The 24,112-nt window shown below is 39.9% G+C and overlaps 1 protein-coding gene across 5 annotated transcripts in view; it reads right to left on the bottom strand.

The window, feature by feature from the left end:
- FYB2 (FYN binding protein 2) overlaps nt 1–24,112 on the bottom strand; it is a 122,525-nt gene that overhangs the window by 48,483 nt on the left and 49,930 nt on the right. For all 5 annotated transcript variants that reach the window (XM_049617088.1, XM_049617090.1, XM_049617091.1 and 2 more), the window contains exon 5: nt 6,971–7,071. In XM_049617088.1, coding sequence (XP_049473045.1) covers nt 6,971–7,071 — 101 coding nt within the window. The remainder of the gene's footprint in view (nt 1–6,970; nt 7,072–24,112) is intronic.

Raw genomic sequence — 24,112 nt, 5'->3', positions numbered from 1 at the left:
TTTGGGAAATTCCTTGGGATTTTCTAGCTAGACAATCCTGTGATCTGCAAATAAAGACAGTTTAATTCTTTGATTTGTATACCATTCATTTCCTTTTCTTGACTTATTGCATTGGCTAGAACTTCTAGCAAATGTTGAATAGGTGCGGTTAAGAGTGGACATCCTTGCTTTGTTGCCAATCTCAGGGGGAAAGTATTCAGCACCTCTCCATTAAGCATCATGTTAGCTGTAGGCTTTTTTGCAAATGCTTTTTTTCAAGTTGAGGAAGTTCCTCTCTATTCCTGTTTTTCTGAGGAAAAAGTTATCATAATGGGTGTTGAATCAGTCAAATGCTTTTTTTGCACAGATTGAGATCATTGTGATTTTTCTTCTTTAGGCTGTCAATAAAGATTTCATTAATTTTTGAATATTGAACCAGCTTTATCCCTGAAATAAACAGCATTTGATTATGGTATAATTCTATTTTATATCTTGCTGAATTCTATTTTCTAATATTTTGCTAAGGATTTTTCTGACTATACTCACAAAAGTTGTTAATCTGCAGTATTATTCTTGTGGTCTCTGTCTAGGTCTGGTATCAGGGTAACATCAGCTTCTTAAAATGAATCAGCAAGTGTTTCCTCCTCTTCCATTTTTCTTGGAAACACTGTGTAGAATTGGTGTTAATTCATTTTTAAACATTTGACAGAATTTTCCAGTGAAAAGTCCCTAGACTTTGAGATAGCCTTTTTTTGGGAATTTAGTTTTTTACTTACCAATTTATTTATTTAAAAATTTTAATTCAAGTATTGTTGACACAGTGTTATAGCTTTTTGGGGGCAGTTTTAAAATTATGGATTCAATGTCCTTAGCAGTCACAGGGCTATTCAAATGATTTATACTAGGTTACTTGAGGTACTGTAAGCTTTTTGTAGAACTGTTCCTTCTTCAAGTTGTCAACTTTAGACGTGTAGAATTGTTCATAATATCCTTATTGCCCTTTTGATGTCTGCAGGGTTTGTAATGGTATCTCTGTTTCATTCTTGATATCGTTCATTTGTGTCTTCTTTCTCTGTTTCTTTGTTACTCTTGCTAGACATTTGTCAATTTTATTGATCTTTTCAAGGAACAAGCTTTTGCTTTCATTGATTTTCTCTACTGCTTTTCTGTTTTCAATTTCATTTATTTCTGTTCTTAATCTTTCTTTTGTTCATTCCCCTTACTTTAGATTTATTTTTCTCTTTTTCTGTGTTGAGGTAAGATCTTAGATTTAAAGATTTTCCTATTTTTTAGTGTAAACATTTAGTGCTATTAATTTCTCCTCTGCATTCCTTAGGCTATGTCCCACAGATTTTTATATATTTTCATTTTCATTAAGTTCAATATATATTTTGGTTACCCTTGAAACTTTCTGACCCATGGATTACTTAGTAAGGTGTGATTTTGGTTCTAAGTGTTTAGAGAGTTTTCTGTTATCTTTTGGTTACTGATTTCCAGTTTGATTACACTGTGAAAATACACTATGATTTCAAGTTTTCAAAATGTGTTGAGATTTATTTTATGGCCAGAATATAGTCTATCTTTGTATATGTTTAAGGGTGCTTTAAAGTATATGTATTCTGCTCCTGTTGTGCATTCTATAGATATCAGTTAGATCTTGTTGCTGGATGGTGTGGCTGAATTCTTCTGTATCCTTAATGATTTTCTGAGTCGGTGTTCTGTCAATGTGGAGAGAGGGGTGTTAAAGTCTCAAACTATGAGCCTATTTGTCTATTTCTTCTTTTGGTTTCTGCTTCACATATATTAAAGCTCTGGAGCTTGGTGAACACACATTTAGGATTGTTCTGTCTTCTTGATGGATTGACCCTTTTCTTATTACATAACGTCCTTCTGAATCTCTCATAATTTTCTGTGCTCTGAAGTTTACTTTATCTGTTATTAATACAGCCATACCTACATTCTTGGATTAAATTTACATCTGCCAATCCCTTTCTTTTCATTGGCATATTTAGACAATTTACATTTAATGTAATTAATGCAATCATTGATATGTTAGGGCTTAAGTCAGCCTTTTATTTTTTATTTTTTGTTTATTGTTTTTTGCTCTTCTGAGATTTCCTGTTTTCTTATGGGTTACTTGAGCATTTTTTTTTAATTATTTTTTATCTGTAGTGTTTTTTAAATTATATGTCACTATATACCTGTTTTAGTGGTTGTTCTATGGATTATACTATATGTACACATAACTTATCACAGTCTACTGGTGTGGACATTTTATCAGTTAATGTGAAGTATAGAAACCTTACTTCCTTTTACATCCCTTAACCCTTTCCTTATAATGGTCTTACATATTTCTTTTATATACATTTAGAACTACATCAGACAATGTTAACAGTTTTTGCTTCAACCAGCAAACATAATTTAGAAAATTCAAAAGAAGAAAAGTGTGTCACATTTACTCACATTTGTATTCTTTTCCATTGTTTTTTCTCCTGAACTGATGGTCCAAGATCCTTCCTTTTATCATTTCTTTTCTGTTTAGAAAGCTTCCTTTAGCCATTCTTTCAGGATAGGTCTGCTCTAACAAATTTTCTTAGTTTTCCTTCATTTGAGAATGTCTTGATTTCCCCTTCAATCTTCAAGGATATTTTCACTGGTAATAGGATTCTGGATTGATAGTTCTTTTCTTCTGGCACTTGAAAAATGTTGTGCCACTTCCTTTTAGCTTTCAAGGTTTCTGAGGAGAAATTCAGTCATTCAAATTGTTTTCCACCTATAGGTAATATATCATTTCTTTGCTACTTTCAAGAGGTTTACTTTTTATTTTTAGAAGTTTGATTATGTTTTTGTGTCGATTAGGTTTATCTTCTTTGGGGTTTTCTTGGCTTCTTCAATCTTTTATGCCTTTTACCAAATTTGGGAAGTTTTCAGTTATCATTTCTTCAAGTACTTCTTCAGTAGCATCCTTTCCCCAATCTTTCCAGTACTACAATTTAAGTCATAGTCCCACAGGTCCTTGAATCTCTGTTCATCACCCCTCCCCCAATCGCTTTTCTCCATGCTGTTCAGATTGCATACTTTCTATCATTTCTCTCAAGTTCATGGATTCTTCTATTCTCCTCATTCTGCTGCTGAGCCCATCCAGTAAGCTTTTTATTTTTTTATTGTATTCTTCACTTCTAACATTTCTGTTTCTTTTTTTTTACATCTTCCATTTCTTTGCAGAGACATTCCATTTCTTCCAAAAATAAAATAAAACTATTTTTTGTGTGTGTTTCAGTCATGTTCATAATTACTGAAACATTTTTTTAAATGTTTTTTATCTTGAGAGAGAGAGAAGGGGGGGGGGGCAGAGGAAGAGGAGGAGAGTGAGAGAATCCCAAGCAGGCTCCACGCTATCAGCACCGAGCCTGGAGTGGGGCTTGATCCCACAAACCATGAGATCATGACCCAAGCCAAAATCAGGACTGAGTCACTCAACAGACTGAGCCAGCCAGGCGCCCCAACACTGAACTATTTTTGTAACAACTGCTTTAAAGTCTCTGTCAGAATACTCTACTACTTCAGTCATCTCAATGTTGGCATCTACTGATCACCTCTTTTCATTCAAGTTTACACTCTCCTGGCTCTTGGTATGATGAGTACTTTTCTATTGACACCATGGGCATTTTAAGTATTATGTTAGGAGACTCTGGATATTATTGGAAGCTTCTATTTTAGTTGGTTTTTCCTGGTGGCAGAAATGGGGGTGACTCTTTTCTGTCAGCTGAGGGAACACATCTAGGTTCCCCACTTCCTGGCCTCCTGATAACGCAGATGAGGGAAAGGTTCTTCACGACTGCTGGGCAGGACTGGGCACTCCAGTTCTGCACTCAGCTTCTGCGGATAAGGCTGGGAGTGGTAGGAGTGCTTGCTATTATTCCCCATTTGGCATCCTTACTGCTGGGTAGTTGTCCAAGTCCTGACTCTCCACTAGGTTTTCTCTAACACCATCCCAAGAGGGAAAAGAAAGGGCACCTTGTTATTGCTTGATGGGCGGGAGACTGGAATACAAGCTCCCCTCGTGGTCTTCATGGACGTCCACTGTAGGTGAAGTGTTTTTTACTCCTGGCAGGGATGGAAGTCCCAGCTTCTGACCTGACTTTCTCTGATACCACCTCAGCAGAGCTGTTGGGATGTGTATTGCAGCCTCATGAGGGTGTCTTAGGCTCCCCATTCAGCATTGGCTGGTAGGATGGAGCCACAGTTTTTTCTGTGATGTTTGGCGGGAGAGGAACAGTTATTGTCTTGAGGCGTTCTGTTTTTTTCTAGGCTGCCCCTTTTCTGGTCCTTTGGCTACACAGAACAGGCTTTTGCTGGACCTCTTTCTGTTTGTGCTCACTGGTGTTTCCGGACTGCCAACTTCTTCACCTCCAACTCTGAGATAAATGAGGCAAGAAGAAAACACAAGGAACTCACCACCTACTCGTCCTTGGGTCTTCAGTCTCTAGTGGGTCTACCTTCTTGTTTCTACCTTCAGAGTCTTCCAGTTTTCTTATGGTTGTTTTACATATACTGTCTGACTGTTCTAGCTGTACTTAGCAGGGGGAATAGGGAAAAGTATATATGCTCCATCTTTCCAGAAGCACAACTCCACTTGACCTCAAATGTCTTGTTTTACCCAAGTCTCAGAACAACTCCACGAAGGAAATATTATGCCCATTTTACAGGTGAAGACACTGAGGTTCAAATATCATTAAGTGGTATAAAGATAACGGAAAATAAATGGGGGAAGAGTCAAATGAGTAAGTACAAGTGGAGGTAAAAGAGCTCATCTCCTCCTCCCCCCCCCCCCCCCCCCCCCCCCCCCCCCCATAGGGTAACTTCACCTTGGCTGGCTCTTTAAAGACGAACAAGGAAAGGGATGGGGACATGTAACAAGATCCTTTTGACCCCGGGCTATAGTTCCTCAGCTTCTTCAGCCCTGGTATGTCTATTCCTACCTCCCAGCAGGATATTCTCTCTGGCAAGAGACACCCTCACCACCCTCACCTGTCTCCCACCTTCCTCCCTTTCTGCTATCCTATGCTCTGTTACTCTCCATTGAATCAGTGACTTATTTTCTGACCCCCTTCTCTTTCAGTCATAAACACCTGCCTCTTTGGGAAGTACACAAAGAACCCTCAGGGAAAGACTGTATAGAGGCTTGAGTTAGTGGTTCCTTCTGTGGGTACCTCAGGTGATGTCCCCTGGCAGGTTCACCTTGAACATGTGTGGCCTGAGGAGATCAAATGCAGGCCTCCAGCTTCTCATTTTCAATATGCACCTTCACCCTTCATGACAAGGGGCCTTGCACATGTCCAAACCACACCTATACCACCCCCCATGAGCTGCCCTCTCTGCAGCCCAGTCTGTCCTGGGACTTAGGGATGAGACCCAAGCAGGACCTCGGACAGCTACTTGGGAGGGGGGCATTCTGAAGGTCTTATGTATCCAGAGACAGAACGTATAGGCTCTGACTGCCGCATCTAAATGGCCCTGTGAGCCCTTGTAGAAAGGCGTGCAGTTGGAATTTAGTCCAAATGGAGCCCACGGCCTTTCTATTCAAAGCATGGTTTGTAGACCAGCGGCATCAGCACCACCAGGGAACTTGTTAGAAATGAAGACTTTCAGGTCCAGCCCCAGAGGTACCAAACCAGATTATGTTAAGCAAGATCCTCAGGTGATTCACATTTTAAATGTTAGAATTCGAGAAGCCATATTCTGATGTTGGTGCCCAGACACCGCAAGAATGGGACAATCCTGCCTTATGGAGGCGAGAGGGGAAAGGAGTTGCTTTTCTTGAGGCTAGTATTTTACAAGCCATATGGAAGAGTCGAACCTTTGCCCAGTCGAAGAGTCAGAAAGAGGTTCTTCAACCCTTTATTTCCTGGGGGAGGGAAGCGAAATTTCAATGGGATCCCAACTCCTGCTCCACAAACCTCTTCTGTCTGTATCCTCAGGCAAATGACTTCTCCCAGAGCCTTGGGTCTTTTCTCCATACAATAAAGAAGCTGAATCAGATGATCTCTCTTTAACCCTCTCTCCAGGGAAGCAAAAACATTCTTGAATGAGAAGCAGAAAAACAGTGCAAAGAGCAGGCATCTTAGAGCCTGTTTCACAGTAGAGTTCTACCATATATTCCTTGTGTGACCCTGTACAACTCAATCTCTCTAGTACTCAGTTTCCGGTCTCAAAAAGTGGGCGAATAAAACTGCTGTATCAGCAAGGATGCACACAGAGAGCCCAGAGAACACACAGAACCACAGAACTGTGGCCCACAGTACAGGTTCAGTAATATTAGTGTTCATTCTGACACAAATATTTGTGCCTTTTATAGAGAATCGGCTGATCCTATAGGCAGAACAAAGACACAGAAATTTGTAGAAATGTTATGAGTTCCTGCTTGTTCATTTTCTTACCTGACAGGGTCTCTTTCTTCCTAGAGAGGTCTGAGCTTTGTCGGCAACACCAGAGGCTGGAAGACTTAGCTCTAAACCAGTGGTCAGATCCATTAAATGAATTCTCTGCTGCTATTCAGACTAAACACAGGGACCTAATTCTCATAGTCTGTTATCTCCCTCTCCACACACAGAGTTACCAGGGGAGTTCAAGAAAGACACCAGAAGAAGAGAGAGGAAGTTTCTATAGGAGGGGGAAGGAAGAAAAATGAATTGCCCTATCTTGATTTTCCCTCCCACATATCTATAGAAGGCAAGGCATCTGAGTAGATTGGTGAAGGAGAGAATAGAAAGGATAGAGAGAAGGCAGCACTAGGAGTTGTGAGATAGCAGTGATGCCCAAATGGATTTATTTTTATTTTTAAGAGACCAGACAAGGGGGGGGGGAATGACATGGTAGACCAGCATGGCTGTGAATTTTTAAACTCATAGTTAGCTAGAGGGAAAATACCACTTTTGCTGCATTTTCATTCCACACAGGGTTACAATATTAATTGGCTTAGCAGACTTACCATCAGCAATTTCTTTTGCGGTGCACAGGTTAATGGAGTTGCCAGAGTGTTTCAGATATGAAATTGTCGCCTCATAATTATGTGGTTCTTCAAATTCAGCACTGAGAAGCATGGAGGAAACAAAAAGGTTACTTAAAATAAAACATTGCTTTAAACATTTTAAAACTTTTTCTATTTTTTTTCTTCATTAGAGAAGTAATATGCCTGACAAATATGGTGATTTAAACAGATATGGAAGGCACACCACCCCTACTCTCAACCTACAGGAATTCTGAAAAAACGTAACAATACAGAGAATTATATGAAGAACACATAACTCATCTAGACATCAATAAAGTCTCCAGGGGCCAGATATAGAGAAAGAAAGTCACAACTAAAGATGTATCATATACAAAGAGAATTAGATGCAAAGGGAAACTGAGACAGATAAGGAAAGATCTTAATGACTGGGTGGCTGAGGATTTTCTTTCTGAGTCAGAAGTTAAGTCTCAGACACAGGCTTCCACTGAACGGGATGTTAGATCCAAGCTATCAGCATAAAGTTCAGAGTCACAAAATGCCATTTCATCCGTAAAACAAATTGTAAAAAATATGTGTGCCGGTTCCCAGGGAACGGCAGGGAAGCTTGGTATCTGGCTCTGATCACAGGAGCTAAGAAACCGAAAACTTGAAACTGAAAACTTGAAAACCTAGCACAAAGTACAAGTGGGGTTCTAAATGCATGGTGTGTATTTCAGAGAGACACAGAGACAAAATAGTGCTCGAAATCCAACCCTCTCTTGTAAGGCAAATCTGAAATCGTTCTGTAAAGATGTTTCCACAACCCAAGGCACCTATGGTCTCCAAAGGAAATAATTCCCACATGAAACAAGCTCAGAGTATAAAAAAAAAAAATGCAAACCACACAAAGAGATGAGATACCACAGATAGTCAGATATAACAGAACAACAGAAATAACAGAATGACGTGCAAGTGATTTAAAAATAAGTGTTTCAAATGTTCAAAGAAATAAAGGAGTAAAAGCCATTAGGCAAAAACAAAACAAAAGAGAACAAAAAAACAAAGATAAAAACAAAAAACAAGAGTATGGAAAAAGAACCACATAGATTTAGGGACAGGAGACAGGAGTTATAGAAATCATAAATACAGTTGTTGAAATAAATAATGTATATGTTGAAAAGTAGACCAGACACAGCAGAAGAGAGAACTGGAGAATGAGTTAGATCTAAGGAAGTCCTTCAGAATATAGCACTGAGAGATGAAGAGATGGAAAATATTAAGAGAAGTTAACAGTGGGGAAGACAGAATGAGAAGGTTCAAAATATAAAGACTAGGAATTCTAAAAAGGAAAAAGAAAAAGGATGAAGAAAAGGAATCAGTATTCCCATGATAATAGCTAAGACTTCTAAAATTAATAATGGACACAAATCCTTCTACTGAAACAGCTTCAACAGTAAGAAATAATGATAAATCCACACTTACACAGTTTGTAATAAGTTAGCGTAAGTCAAAGAAAAAAAGAAAAATGTAAAATCTGGGTGAGAGAAAATATAGATTACCAAGGAGCAGCAGACTTACGATGGACTTCTTTCTAGCAACAATAAGTGGTGGAGACTGTGGATAATAAGTATACTGAGGAAAGATATCAGTATCAAATTATCTTCTAGCTAAGTTGTCATTAAAAGTGAGGGAGTAACAAAGATCTTTTCAGAATACCAGTACACACGTTTACTGCTCATAGATCCTTGCTGAAATACATCAAAACATTCAAAGAAACTGAACTAGTAATGAAGTAGGATATAGGAAACCATGGTGGGGGAGTATTTAGAAAAGATGGCAGAGTAGGATTATCCTTAGCTCACCTTGTCCCACAGACACAGTGATATAACAACTACATCTATGGAACTAACTCTGAAAATGATCTCAAGACTGGAAGAACACACCTTGCATGGTTAATTGTACAGAAACCACATGGAAAACGATAAGGGGGTAGAGACATAGTTGGGAAGAAAATTCCAAGCAAAACTAACCAAAAATGAGAGAGACACCACAAGCACAGAGAAGTAGGATCAGACCTGACCCCAGGCACCCCAGGCACTAGGGGTCTGCATTGGAAGAAAAGTTCTCCTAAACATCTGGCTTTGAAAACCAATGAGGCTTAATTACCCACAGGAGCTTTTAAAACCAGCAGACTTAACTGTGGGAAAACAAGGCAGTAAAAGGAAACTGAGTCCTCTCAAAGAGCCAGCACACTCAATAACTTGGCTGAGACACAACACAAAAGCAGCAGTATGAAAGGTGTCTGGGGTGTACATTAAGTTTTATTTACTAATCTCAGAACATGTGCTGTCAGGGCAGGAATCTTCAGGAGATTTCTCCAGGAACAAAAGCAGTGGTGGGCACCACTTCTCTTCCCCCAAACACTCCAGATGGCCAGATACTTGCGGGAACCAGCTCTAAAACTCTCCAACTTGCTAGCAACACGTGCCCCACCTCCGTGTTCACCTGCAGACACCCCCCCCCACCCAGCCCACCCACTTCAGCAGGTGTCCCTTCAAAACAGCTCCTGCCTGGCCATACCCTGCATGTGGCCCCAGCAGAACCCAGTATCACTCCAAAGTGACTCCTGCCCTAGGGAGAAGGGGAGATAATCTTAAACACTAGCACACCCATAGTTCAAGCACTGGCTGTTGAGGAAGTGGGCCCTGCTGTTGGGTGAGGCTACAACTGTGGCAGAGAGGCTAATCGCAGACATATAGTCTGAAGGCTGACCTTGCCCACCTAGAAGCCCCCCCCCCCCCCCCCCCCCCGGCCTCAGACAGGCCTCACAATAGCTCAAGACCAACACTGCCCAGTGTGCTCACAACAGAGAAAACGGGTCATTGAAGCCAGCTGGTCTGAAGGCAATCACAATGCAGACACAGCAGTAAGGTGCACACAGTAAGCCCACAAAGGAGACATCCTTGGAGTGCCTGGTTCTGGTAATTAGGAGGAATTGTGCTATAGGACACAACAGGACCTCTTCTATACAAGGCCGTTACTTTTAAGACCAGGAAAGGTAGCTGACCTCCCTAATGCAGAGAAACAAACACAGAGAGTTAGACAAAATGAAGAGACAGAGGACTATGTCCCAAATAAAAGAATAGAACAAAATTACAGCAAAAGAGCTAAATGAAACTGAAATAAACAATATGTCTGATAAAGAATTCAAAGTAATGGTCATAAAGACACTCACTAGACTTAAGAGAGGATAATCTCAATGAGAAGTTCAACAAAGAGAGAATAAATATTAAAAAAGAATCAGTCAGAGATGAAGAATTCAATAACTAAAAAAAAAAAATACAAAAGAGGGAATCAACAGATTAGAAGATGCAGAAGAACAGATCAGCCATCTGGAAGGCAGAGCGATAGAAAGTACCCAAGCTGAACAGCAAAAAGTAAACAAATAGTTAAATAAAGGTTAAGGGAATTCAGGGACATAATCTAACACAGTAACATTCACATTATAGGGATCCTAGGAGAAGAGAGAGAAAAGGAGGCAGAAAACTTATTTGAAGAAATTATAGCTGAAAACTTCCTGAATCTGGAGAAGGAAACAGAAATCCAGATCCAGAAGGCAAAGAGAACCTCTAGTGAAATTAACCCAAGGAGGTTCACACCAAGATACATAATTAAAGTGGCAAAACATACTGATAAAAAGAAAGAATTTTAAGGGCAGCAAGAGAAAAGAGTTACATACAAGAAAAACCCCAAATGGCTATCCGCTGATTTTCTAGCAGAAATTTTGGAGGTCAAAGGGAATGGCATGATATATCAAAGTATTGAGGAGAAAACAACCTGCAACCAAGAACAGTCTACCTACAAAGACTACTATTCAGAATAGAAAAAAGAAAATATTTCTCAAACAAAAGTTAAAGGGAGTCCATCACCACTAAACCAGATTTATATGAAGTGCTAAAGGGATTATTTTGAGTGCAAAGAAAAGGCCAAAACTAGAAGAAAATCATTAAAGAAAAAATTTCACAGGTAAAAGCCAACATTTAGTAAAGATAGATTAATCACTGATGAAGCTAATATGGAGGTTAAAACACAAAAGTAGTAAAATCACTTATATCTACAAATATCAGTTGAGAAATACACAAAATAAAAAGCTGTAAAGTAAGATATCAAAGAACATGTAGAGGAAAGTAAAAATTTACTGCTTTTAGAATGTGTTCAAACTTAAGTGACCATCAAATTAAAAAGACTGCTATACACATAAGATGTTACATATGAACCTAATGGGAACCACAAACAAAAAACCTCTAGTTAAGACAAAAAAATAAAAAGAAAGGAAGACAAGTGTAATACTAAAGGAGACATCAAACCACAAGGGAAAAGAGCAAGAGAAGAAAAAAGGAACCAAGAATTACACAAAATCATACAGAAAGTAATTAACAAAATGACAGTAAGTAAATACCTATCGACTTTAAATAGACTAAATGCTCCAATCAAAAGACACAGGCTGACTGAATGGATATAGAAACAAATCCACATCCAAATCCACAACAATTCATATACATGCTGCCTATAAGAGACCCACTTCAGACCTAAAGATACACACAGACTGAAAGTGAAAGTTGGGAAAAACATATACTATTTAAATGAAAGTAAACAAAACAAAATTCAGGGCAGCTATCACTTTTATCAGACAAAACAGACCTTAAAACCAAGACTGTAGCAAAAGACAAAGAAGGGCACCACATAATGGTAAAGGGATCGATCAACCCATCAAGAAGATATAAAAATTCGAAGTATCTATGCACCCAACATTGGAGCCACTAAATGAATAAAGCAAATATTAACAGACTTAAAGGTAGGAATTGACAGTAATACAGTAATATAGGGGACTTTATTACCCACTCGCATCAATGGATAGATCATCCAGACAGAAGAACGAGGAAACAGTAGGTTTGAAGCACACATCCGACCAGATGGACCTAAAAGATGCATACAGACCATTCCTTCCCAAACAGCAGAATACACATTTTCTTCAAGTGCACGTGCAAAATTCCCCAGGATAGATCAGTTAAGGCCACAAAAGAAGTCTCAGTAAATTTAAGCAAGCTGAAATTATACCAAGGATCTTTTCCAACCACAACAATATGAAACTAGAAATCAGTTACAAGAAAAAATGTGGGAGGAACACAACTACGTGGAGGCTATACAACATGCTACTAAACAACGAATGAGCCAAACAAGACCTAAAGGACAAAGTAAATACACGGAGACAAATAAAAATAAAACACCACAGTACAAAATCTTTGGGACGCAGCAGTACAGACCTACCTCAAGAAACAAGAAAAATCTCAAATAAACAACCTAACTTTATACCCAAAAGAGCTAGGAAAAAAAAAAAACAAACAAAGCACAAAGCTAGTAGAAGGAAGGAAATAATAAAGATGAGAGCAGAAATGAACAAAATTGAGACGAAAAAATTAGAAAAGATCAATGAAACCAGGAGTCAGTTCTTCAAAATGATGAGCAAAATTGATAAACCATGAGCCAAATTCATCAAAAAAACAAGAGAGACGACTTAAATAAATACAAGTAGAAGTGGAGGAGAAAGAACTGAAAGTAATGAAATACAAAGGATTATAATATTATGAACAATTATATGCCAAAAAAATTGGACAACCCAGAAGAAATGGACAAATTCCTATAGATATACCATCTTCCAATACTAAATCAGGAAGAAACACAAAATTTGTATAGATTGATTGCTAGTAATCAGTAATCTAAATTAAATCAGTAATAAAAAAAAAAACTCCCAACAAGCAAAACTCCAAGATCAAATAGTTTCAGGGTGAATTCTACCAAACACTTAGAATTAATATCTACTCTTCTTTGGGGGTGCCTGGGTGGCTCAGTGTCTGAGTGTCCGACTTCAGCTCGGGTCATGATCTCACAGTTTTTGAGTTCAAGCCTCACGATGGGCTCTGTGCTGACAGTTCAGAGCCTGGAGCCTGCTTCCGATTCTGTGTCTCCCCCTCACTCTACCCATCCCCTGCTCGCACTCTGTGTCTGTCTCTCAATAATAAATAAATGTTACAAATTTTTTTTTAAGAGAAAGAGAAAAGTTACCCTACTCATTTGAAGAGGGCGCTATGATTTTGATATGAAAACCAGACTATGATCAAAATAACAAATATAGCCCCAATCTCACTTAAAAGATTTTGGCCCAAACTCACTAAATAAAATACCAGGAAAATGAGTTAATCGGTATTAAAATTAACTCAAGAACAACTAAAATTTATTCCAAGATGTCAAAGATGGATCAACATCAGAAAATCTACCACTGAGGGGCGCCTGGGTGGCGCAGTCGGTTAAGCGTCCGACTTCAGCCAGGTCACGATCTCGCGGTCCGTGAGTTCGAGCCCCGCGTCAGGCTCTGGGCTGATGGCTCGGAGCCTGGAGCCTGGAGCCTGTTTCTGATTCTGTGTCTCCCTCTCTCTCTGCCCCTCCCCCGTTCATGCTCTGTCTCTCTCTGTCCCAAAAATAAATAAAAAACGTTGAAAAAAAATTAAAAAAAAAAAAAAAAAGAAAATCTACCACCGCAATTAATTACCTTGAAGAAATAAAAGAAACCAGAGTATTTTAAAAGGTGCAAGAAAAAAAATTCCACACAAACTCTCTTAATTAGATTAATCTCCAACAAATATACTAAATGGTGAAGTGTAACAGTTAAGTTGAGATCAATTCTACTGGAAACTCCTGCAACAGAAAAAAAGAGAAACTCATAGAAAACTAGACAAAAGGACATTGCAGACATCACAGAAGAGAAATACTGAATAGCTTATAACAATAAATGCACAGCCACATAGTAAACAGGGAAATGGAAGGAAGGCAATGAAGATTAGTTAACACCCACCATTTTAAGCAAGAATCCCAAAGTTTGAGAATAATATCTCATTTGGCAAGAATATGGAGAAACTGGAATTTTATACTAGTTTGAGGGCATAAAGTGGCACGACCATTTTGGAATATAAAACTGAAGTTGTTTACTTTTGTTTAGAAATTTTATTTCTAAGTAAGTAACTTAGGGAAACCCGGTTATATTCACCTGGAAATATATGACATGATTACTGCAACATCATTTGAAAGGGTGAACATTCGAAACAATTGGAATGTCCCTCCATAAGGGAACACATGAACAAACTGTGATATGTCCATATGATGGAGTAGCTATAATATGCAAATGATACTGAATAAACTAGACTCATATTCATCAATATAGGTAGAATAGGAAAATACAGCTTCAAAAAAAAAATCATGTTGCAGAATGGTAAGATGGCATCCGTACAAAAATGTAAAATACTGTATCTTCAACAAACACGAATTTGTTCAAGTGTAAGACATACGCTAAATGGGGCGCCTGGGTGGCTCAGTCGGCTAGGCGTCCGACTTCGGCTCAGGTCACGATCTCGCGGTCCGTGAGTTCGAGCCCCGCGTCGGGCTCTGTGCTGACAGCTCAGAGCCTGGAGCCTGTTTCGGATTCTGTGTCTCCCTCTCTCTGACCCTCCCCCGTTCATGCTCTGTCTCTCTCTGTCTCAAAAATAAATAAACGTTAGAAAAAAAATTTTAAAAAAAAAGTGCAATATTCCTTACCCTGAGTCAAAGTTAGGAAAAAAAAAAAAAAAAAGACATACACTAAATGGATACACTCCTGTATCCACAGTATCCCTGCCTCTGGGAGGGAGAAAAAGGAGACAGAGGAGTGAAATGAAGGGGACTTGTGCTGGATCTGTAACAAATGGAAAACCACTATTTCACTAAATGTGGATAGGAGAGGGAGGAGAAAGGATCACCCATGATATTCCCACCTTAACACAAGTGAGGTCTTAGTATTTTGGTATTCTTCCTAATTTTTTCCATTTATAGGTGTATTAGTATACCTGTTGCTACAGACAATGAAGAGGTTGGAATTCTCTCTTTTCTTGTTCCTCCTTCCCTATTGATTATTTGTATTGCAAGCACATTCCACCCAATTGTTTTCCCTCATTTGACCAGCTTGAGTATTTTCAGGGTTTTTTTTTGAGTCATATTCTCTAAAGATGTATGAACAGTTCACTTTGCTGAAAAGGAAAAATTATGAACTCTAATGCATCAGTAATTTCTCCCCTATTTTTTCCCCTCCCCTATCATAAAGTAATTGAGAGAAACTTTCTTAAATTATAGACTATGCCATGTATCTCATGCTCCAATGACCTAACAATCTCATCAGGTCTATGGTAAATTAACTTTATTAATAAGAAACAATTTGTGGAAAAATTGAAAGAAGAGTTCTAATCAATTTCTTGGACTACTTTTGTCAGAAATGAATAAATATCTGACTTTAGATGATCAAAAAGAATTTCAACTGAATATTTTTAAAAAAGTGTCTTTCAGATAAATTGTCTTTACAGAGAGGCAGTCTCAGTATTAATGTTAAAAATGAAAAAAGATATTGTAGATGTATTTAAACCTCTTTTTTTTGCTACCTGAGAATATCTTTTTATCCTTTTCCTGGTCCATTAAAACGAGATCTGAAATCTGCCTTGATTTAATATAGTGTGGGTCAATATAAAGAACTTGGATAGCAGGGAAGAAATAAGCGTACGGTTTAAATAAATCTATGCGCCAAGCTTTTGTTTCCACATTTATTAAAATAACTGTCTATAGTCTGTCTCCAGGACTGTAGACATCATTGGGAGACAAACACAGATTTATAGACAAACTTGGAGCTTGGGGTCAGACAGATATAAACTCGAATCCTAGCTCTTCTACTTTCTAATTATAAAGTACTGAATAAATACCTTAGTCTCCGTTTCCTACTCCTTAAAATAGTAATAACAAAATCTAATTTAAAGGTGTATTGTGGATATTGAATGAAATATTTGCTCTCTGTACATAAGCATTCCACTCAAGTGTGCTAGTAATATTATTGTATTGGAGGACAGAAGTTATAATATTAAAAAAAAAAGTTTGACATACATCTAAGGGGCAACTGTGATCCCTTCCAGAGACCTTGGGGGAGTGGGTGCTGTCTTCACACTCTCCCTCTGCTGTGCTCCAGCTCTCAGAGGGGAGCTCTTACACATATCTGGTGCCCTGGTTTTTAGTCTACTGCCATGGTTTTTGTGGCTGCTATGCAGAAGATGCCCCTCAACCACCTGATTCTGATGGCCAGGGGGCCTTGTGTTCCTGTGTTCCATAAGTCTGTAATAATAAAGAGACAGTCCTTGGCAGGCTGCCACCCCTAGGTCAATGCATAAATATCAGGCTGAAACACAAGAGCCGTCATTCTGTGAAAAAGGCCCACTTGCTTATCCTGGAGTTTTGGCCTGAGGGCCAGGCTTCAGGTGTGGTACACATCTAGAGGCCTATGGAGGGGTTCTCAGGGAACATAAACCAGTGGCCGCCATCTTTATATAAGCCTACTTCTGCCTCACTACAACTCACAGGCATCTCCTGGAAAGGAGCTTATACATTTGTCTGCAAGCCTGATTGTTCTGTTACCCAAGGGATACCTTCAGATTGCCCAGCTCTGGTAGCCAGTGAGGCTTATGTTTGTAGACATACAAGACAGTATATATTTGAGGACTGCTGGTGCCAGAAGGTCTGGCTCCTCATCAGTGTGAAGCTGGGTGCTGACTGAAGTCCTCTCTTTGGGACAGTGGCAGGTCTTAGCATACCCTCAACTCCTGGGAGCTATTACAAACATAATAGGCTGCTTAGATGATCAAAAAGGTTTGAGATAACACCAAGAACTAGGGCAAGATTGAATGATAAGGTTTACCTCCTACATGAAACCACTCCTTCAAGAGTGGGACAGGTGACTATTTCATCTATTGTACAGAAACCAAGAGAGAGACAAGCAAAATGAAGAAACAGAGGAATATGTTACAAACAAACAAAAAACCCCACAAGATAAAACCACACACACACACACACACACACACACACACACACACACATTAATGAAATGGAGATAAGCAATTTACCTGATAAAGAATTCAAACTAATGGTCATAAAGATGCTTACCGAACTTGGTAGAAGAATTCATGAACACAGCAAGAATTTCAATGAAGAGAAAATATAAGAAGTACCAAATCGAAGTTACAAAGCTGAAGAATACAGTAACGGAGCTGAAAAATACAGTAAAGTCATTCAACAGCAGAACAGATGAAGCAGGGGAAAGGGTCAATGAATTCCAAGAATGGGCAGTGGAACTTACCCAATCAGAGAAGTAAGAAGAAAAAAGAATGAAAAAAAAAAAATGAAGATAGTTCAAAGGACTTCTAGGACAACATCAAGCAAAGTAACATTCACATTATAGGGTTCCCAGAAGGAGAAGAGAGAGAAAGGATCAGAAAGAAATAATTACTGAAAATTTCCCTAACCTGGAAGAAAAAAAACAAAAAAACCAGTAACACATGTAGACCTAGGAATACCAGAGAGTTCCAAATGAAGTAAACCGAAAAAGACTCACACCAAGACACATTATAATCAATATATCAAAATTAAAGATAAAGAGAATGTTGAAAGCAGCAAGAAAAAAAAAAAAACCTGTTACATACAAGAGAACACACATAAAACTAACAGATTTTTTCAGTAGAAACTTTGCAGGCCAGAAGGGAATGGCATGATTTATTCAAAGTGCTGGAAGAAAAACAACTTCAACAAGAATATTCCACCTGGCCAAACTAATGTTTAGAACTGAAGGACAGAGTTTTCCAAACAAGCAAAAGTTAAGGAGTTCATCACTACCTAACCAACCTTACAAAAATGTTAAAGGAATTTCATTATGCTGAGAACAAAGGGCACTAATTAGTAACAAGAAAATGTATGAAAATATCAGCAAAGGTTAAGTATATGGTAAAGGTAAATATATAATGAGGTAGTGGATTTATATTTATATCATTTGTAAAACTACTATGAATGTTAAAAAACAACAGTAGTAATAATAACTATAACTACAATAATCAGTTAAGAAATACACCACATAAGGGGCGCCTGGGTGGCGCAGTCGGTTAAGTGTCCGACTTCAGCCAGGTCACGGTCTCGCGGTCCGTGAGTTCGAGCCCCGCGTCAGGCTCTGGGCTGATGGCTCAGAGCCTGGAGCCTGTTTCCGATTCTGTGTCTCCCTCTCTCTCTGCCCCTCCCCCGTTCATGCTCTGTCTCTCTCTGTCCCAAAAATAAATAAAAAACGTTGAAAAAAAATTAAAAAAAAAAAAAAAAGAAATACACCACATAAAAAGACGTAAAATGTGACATCAAAGATACAAAACATGGGGATAGATTTGTGTTTGAATTTAAGTTATCAACTTCAGATAGACTGTTATAAGTATAAATTGTTATTTGTAAGCTTCATGGTAACCACAAAGCAAAAACCTATAGTATATACACAAAAGATAATGAGGAAGAAATCTAAGTGTGCTACTAAAGAAAGTCATCAAACCACAAAGGGAGAGACAAAGAGGAGAATAAAGGGACACAGAGAGACTATAAAACACTCAGAAAACAATTAACAAAATGGCAATAAATACATACTTATAAAAAATTACTTAAATGTAAATCAGCTAATTTTTCCAATTAAAAGACACAGAGTAAATGAATGAAAATAAAAAAACAAAACAAGACCCACCTATATGCTACCTACAAGAGACTCATCTTCAGATTTAAGGACACACAGATTGAAGGGTTGAAAAACGGAGGTTCCACAGAAGTCCTCATTACAAGGAAAAAAATTGTGTTAACTATGTGTGGTGACAGATGTTAACGAGACTTCCTGTGATCACTTTACAACATATACAAATATCAAATAATTATGATGTACACCTGAAACTGATAGAATGTTATATGTCAATTATACCCAACTAAAAAAGTTTTCTTGACGTTTGCATTTTCTTCTTATTGAAAGTTCTTTTTATTGCTGGCATAGCATCAACTTTCTATCTTTTCTTTTTTACAGAAAACCTCTAGTAATTTAAATATATAATAAAACATTGTTTCTAAATGAGATCTTCAACATTACGTAAGTTCAAGAAGAAACAAGTCCTGTAAATGCAGGGCTAGTGTTACAGATGATTCACAAAGGAAATGTTCTTTCTTTTCTTTTTTTTTCTTTTAGTGCTTTCTTTTTATATTTGAGAGAGAGAGAGTGTGAGCAGGGGAGGGGCATAGAGAGAGGGGGACAGAGGATCTGAAGCGGGCTCTGTGCTGACAGCAGTGAGCCCATAGTGGAGCTCAAACTCACAAACCGCGAGATCATGACCTGAGCCGAAGTCAGACGCTCAACCAACTGAGCCAGCCAGGTGCCCCAAAAAGAAATTTGCTGTCTTTGGACCCTTGGAATTCTGTCTTCAAAATCAACTTTTGATAGTTTGAGTCACGGACTTGGGACCTCCTGTCATGGTTGTTTCTACTTGCTGTGTCTACCCCTAGATGATACCTCTCTTTTGGACAATAATGTAGTCAACCTCTGTATGAGGCTGTACATTCTAGAGAATTGGCTCACAGAGCTCATTCGACCTGCTCACTTGGTCCAACAGTGACACTGTCCATGGTATTAGCTACAGTTTGTTGAGGTTTGCCATGTGGTAGGCACTGTGCATAGGTTCGTCATATCCATCTCTCGCTGGCTGTGTGGATGCGAGCAGTCACTTAAGACCTCAGAGCTTTAATTCCTTCAGAGGCTCACTGAGGAAAGCTACACGAGGGGAAGTTGAAAATTTTCACCGTAAGGTGGCTTTGGAAAATCTAAAGCAGAGCTTCCATTAGGTAGAAAGACTGAGGCTTGAACAGCAAAACCTGTTAGCTCTACTTCGGTATTTAATTAGGGAGGTAGGTCTAAGTTGAAAGCCAAGCCTCTTTGACTTCTTATTTCAGTGGGCCATCCATTTTGGAGAGAAGAACAGGAGTAGCTTAGCCAGGAGTCACTCTGTGTGACACTGCACAGGTTCCTGGTGACAAGGGAGCCCAGGCCATCTGATTTCTCAATTACCCAAAGTCCCAAACTGGGCAAATTCCATTTCCAACAAATACTTTTTGTAAGACTACTCTCCCCATAGGGCTTCACCTTAAGAAATCCCCCTCTTGAGGGGCACCTGGGTGGCGCAGTCGGTTAAGCATCTGACTCTTGATTTCAGCTCAGGTCATGATCTCATGGTTGTGAGATTGAGCTCTGCAACGGGCTCCACGCTGAGTGTGGAGCCTGCTTAAGATTCTCTCTCTGTTCCTGTCCTGCTCTTTCTCTCTCTCTCTAAAATAGAAATCAATCAATCAATCAATCAATCCTCTTGAGTGAAGGGATTGGTGAGGAGACATTAAAAAAAGACTAGGACTTAAATGCTATTTACCATGGATCTCAAAAAGCATTTATGCCAGGTTCACAAAAATACATGATAAATTTTCAAGGAGGATTTCTTCCACAAGCTATTAAAATTCTGTCTTCTACCTATTACTGCTTAAGAGGAACCACCAACCAAGCCGCTGAGCATCATGGTTTGAAGATGACACAGGCTTTGGAAAGACAGATATGGGGTGAAACGCGAGCTTTCCCTGGCCGTGACCCTGAGCGGGTATTTGGCCCTGAGTGTCTTCTACCTGTAGTCCTGTTTTTCATGAGAACGAGAGGATGTAAATTCCGCTGTCTGGGGTGGTGCTCGGCACAGAGGGTTTGCTACCCCTGCTACCACCACCTCCACTTTTCCTGCCCCTTCTACTTCTTGCACGAGCCCACGTTCCCGCCACCCGCACTTCAACTTCTACCACCTCGACCATTAGTTCTTCCACTTCTTCCATTTTAACAGAACCCACACACACAGGTTTGTGCATATATATCTCTAGATGTGATACATATGGTTTAAATGTCTGCATAGGTATGTGTGTCTATATACACATGTTCATACACACATGCGCGCGCACACACACACACACACGTGGGGAGGTGTGTAAGCCCAACCTTACCAGCACATTTCATAACCTTCCTAATTCGCCTTTGATTTCAACAACAACTCTAGCAAATACAACGTCCCCAACATCACTCAGCGCTGGGCACTAGATATTTCTGTGTTTTCCATCAATGGATGTATAACCCAATTCTTCCTGTAAAGGGCCACCAAACTATGATGACTGATGGTTAATTCTCTGTGTTAACTGGATTGGCCACCAGTTGGGCAAATGAAGCGTTCTTTCTGGGAGCGTCCATGAGGCTATTTCTGGATGAGATCAGCATTTGAATCCATGGAGTCGGTACCACAGATCACCCTCCCTCCTGTGAGGAGACATCATTTAATGCACTGAGGGTCTGGATAGGACAAAAGGTGGAGCAAGGAGGAATTCACCACCTTTTTTTCTCCTGCTGTGTTGATTGAGCTGGGACATCTCATTTCATCTTTTCTTGCCCTTGGACTGGGATTTTTACCACCAGCTCTCCTGGCTCTCAACCACAATACTGTAGTCGCAACCACAACACTGGCTAGGAGTCCTGGGTCTCTAGCCCACAGATGGCACATCACAGGACTTCTCAGCTTCCATTACCAGCGTGCGAACAAGTTGCTCATTATCAATCACTAAATATTATGTACACATTGATATTTATGCACATAATGTACCTATGTACCAGATATTATGTGCCTCATTCTTTTAAGTTTATTTATTTGAGAGAGGCAGAGACAGCACGAGAGGGAGAGGGGCAGAGAGAGGGAGAGAGAGGCCCCCAAGCAGGTTCCGTGCTGTCAGCGCAGAGCCTGACGTGGGGCTTGAACACATGAACCGTGAGATCATGATCTAAGCCAAAATCAAGAGTCAGACACTTAACTGACTGAGCCACCCAGGTGCCCCAATGTGCATAATTCTAATATAGAATACACAAATATTCTGTAACTCCCGCTGGTCCTGTTTCTTCGGAGAACCCTGATACAACAACCAAGTAAATGCTATTTAAGTGCTGTGTAACCTCATACAATATGCCACGGGAGCCAGGCATAGTCCCTAGTTCATTGCTCTTTTCCTCTGGACTACAGGTCACTCTAGAATCAAGGAGAAATTGAAAAATGAGAATAATGAAGCATAGCACGATGGTGAAGGTCAAGGAGCTTATGAGTGGGTTTTGGAGAATATTTTTCAAAACTTTGTAGGGCGATCCAACAGTTTCACAGATTAATCCTTCTCCGCGTCATTTCTATGGGGGAAAATGTGTTGGAGTATCACTGTACTTTTCCGTGCCTGACATTATCACCCATAAAATAAGAACAGTATTCTATTACTTAACCTATGTTTTGAGGTGACGGTGCAATCGATGAAACCATTGTGAACTTGGGCATGGCTGTCTGAAAGCACGTTGCCTTCCAATGCCACCGCTAAAGCAGGTTCTTCCGTAACCAGCGGCAACTTCTGTAGCATGAAACAAAACGACCTGAAGCCCTCATTTTCATCAGCAAGGGCAACTTTTAAGGTATCTGCATTTCAAATTTCAGGGTGTCCCTTTCAGGTGGCCGGAACTTCCAACCCCAGCTGTTTTACAAAAAGCGAGAGCGGGCCATCCCCAGAGCTAGAGGCAGGCTTTCGGTAGCAACCCTGTTTCCCGACTCCAGCCCGTCGGCAGCACTAGACCCTATTACAGAGCCCCCTCCTACCAACAAACAACAAATCGCTGCGATTTATCAAGTGTTTACAACATTGCCGGGCACTCTGCAGAATTACAGATATTCATCTCAATCCTCGCAGCCACCCTAAGAGGGAGGATTTATTGATTTCACCGTCTCCCATGTGAGGAAATGGGAGGCCCAGAGATATTAAATTACTTTTCTAAGATCACACAGCTTGTGTGTGGGGCTCAAAATAGGAATCTGAGGTTATCCGACCCAAAGTCTGTGCTCGTAGCCCTTCACAACATACTCCCTGGACCTTCTGATTTTCAAGTACTGCAAAAGCACTCAATTTAAACAGACTTCAATTACGCGGCTGATGAGAAGTAGCAGATCTTCTTCCTGCTTTCAAATAATTTATAATTTAGACAGGAAGGTGAAAAATGCCCAAGAGTCTGGAAAATAACAAAAGTAGACTGTATATGATGAGTCTCAAAACAAACACCCTCTAAGTCCATTCTACGATTGAGCCAACATCTGCCCAACTATTGCGTGCCGCACTGTGCCCCACACACCCAGCCACCATACGTTCTAAAATGTCGGATTACCTGTGGTTCCTGCACACACAAGGACACTTCCTGCCTCAGTGTTTCTGCATATGTGGTCCTTCTGCTTGCCATATCCTTACCCCCAATGGCCGCTTCACAAACTCTGACTTATTCTTTAAAATATGAATTGTCAGGGCGCCTGGGTGGGTCAGTCGATTGAGCGTCCGACTTCGGCTCAGGTCATGATCTCGCGGTCCATGAGTTCGAGCCCCGCATCGGGCTCTGTGCTGACAGCTCAGAGCCTGGAGCCTGTTGCGGATTCTGTGTCTCCCTCTCTCTGACCCTCCCCCGTTCATGCTCTGTCTCTCTCTGTCTCAAAAATAAATAAATGTTAAAAAAAAAAGATTAAAATATGAATTGTCATGTCTCTGTTCCTTCTGCCACCTATTCTCCACAAAGTGGTCGGTATGATCTTCTAAAAAGAGGATCGGAACCTTGTCACAGACCTGCTTAAGACTTCTGAGGCTTCCTGTGACTCTTAATGAAAAACGGCGACAACGACAAACCATCAGCCGCCTCCCCTTTATGATCTCACTTCCAGCAACTTCTCCAACCTCCTGTTCAACCATTCCCCTGCTCTCCCGTGACACTCTAAGCGTGCTGGCCTCCTTTTTGTTGTCCAAGGACATCATGCTCTCCCCCAACTCAAGGGCTTTGCAAATGCTGTTCCTGCCACCTGGAATGCCTCTGTATGGCCAGCTCTTTCTCAAGTGTCAGGTCTCCCCTTACACATTGCCTTCAACAAAGTCCTTCTCCTTCCTTTTCCAAATAATCCTCTTCCCCCCATTTCTGTCTACACAACCTTTGGCTGTATACAATTCTCAGTAGTCGTCCTAATCTTTAAGTCATTTCATTACTTTTGTAAGTTTAGTTTTTTTCTCTTTTGCTCTGTGATTGTATTTATCACTCACTGCTGGGTCCCT

Source organism: Panthera uncia, assembly GCF_023721935.1.
Source record: "Panthera uncia isolate 11264 chromosome C1 unlocalized genomic scaffold, Puncia_PCG_1.0 HiC_scaffold_4, whole genome shotgun sequence".
In the NCBI taxonomy this organism is placed as follows: Eukaryota; Metazoa; Chordata; class Mammalia; order Carnivora; family Felidae; genus Panthera; species Panthera uncia.
The sequence above is the reverse complement of the archived record's forward strand: the minus strand, read 5'-3'. Positions and strand labels throughout refer to the sequence as shown.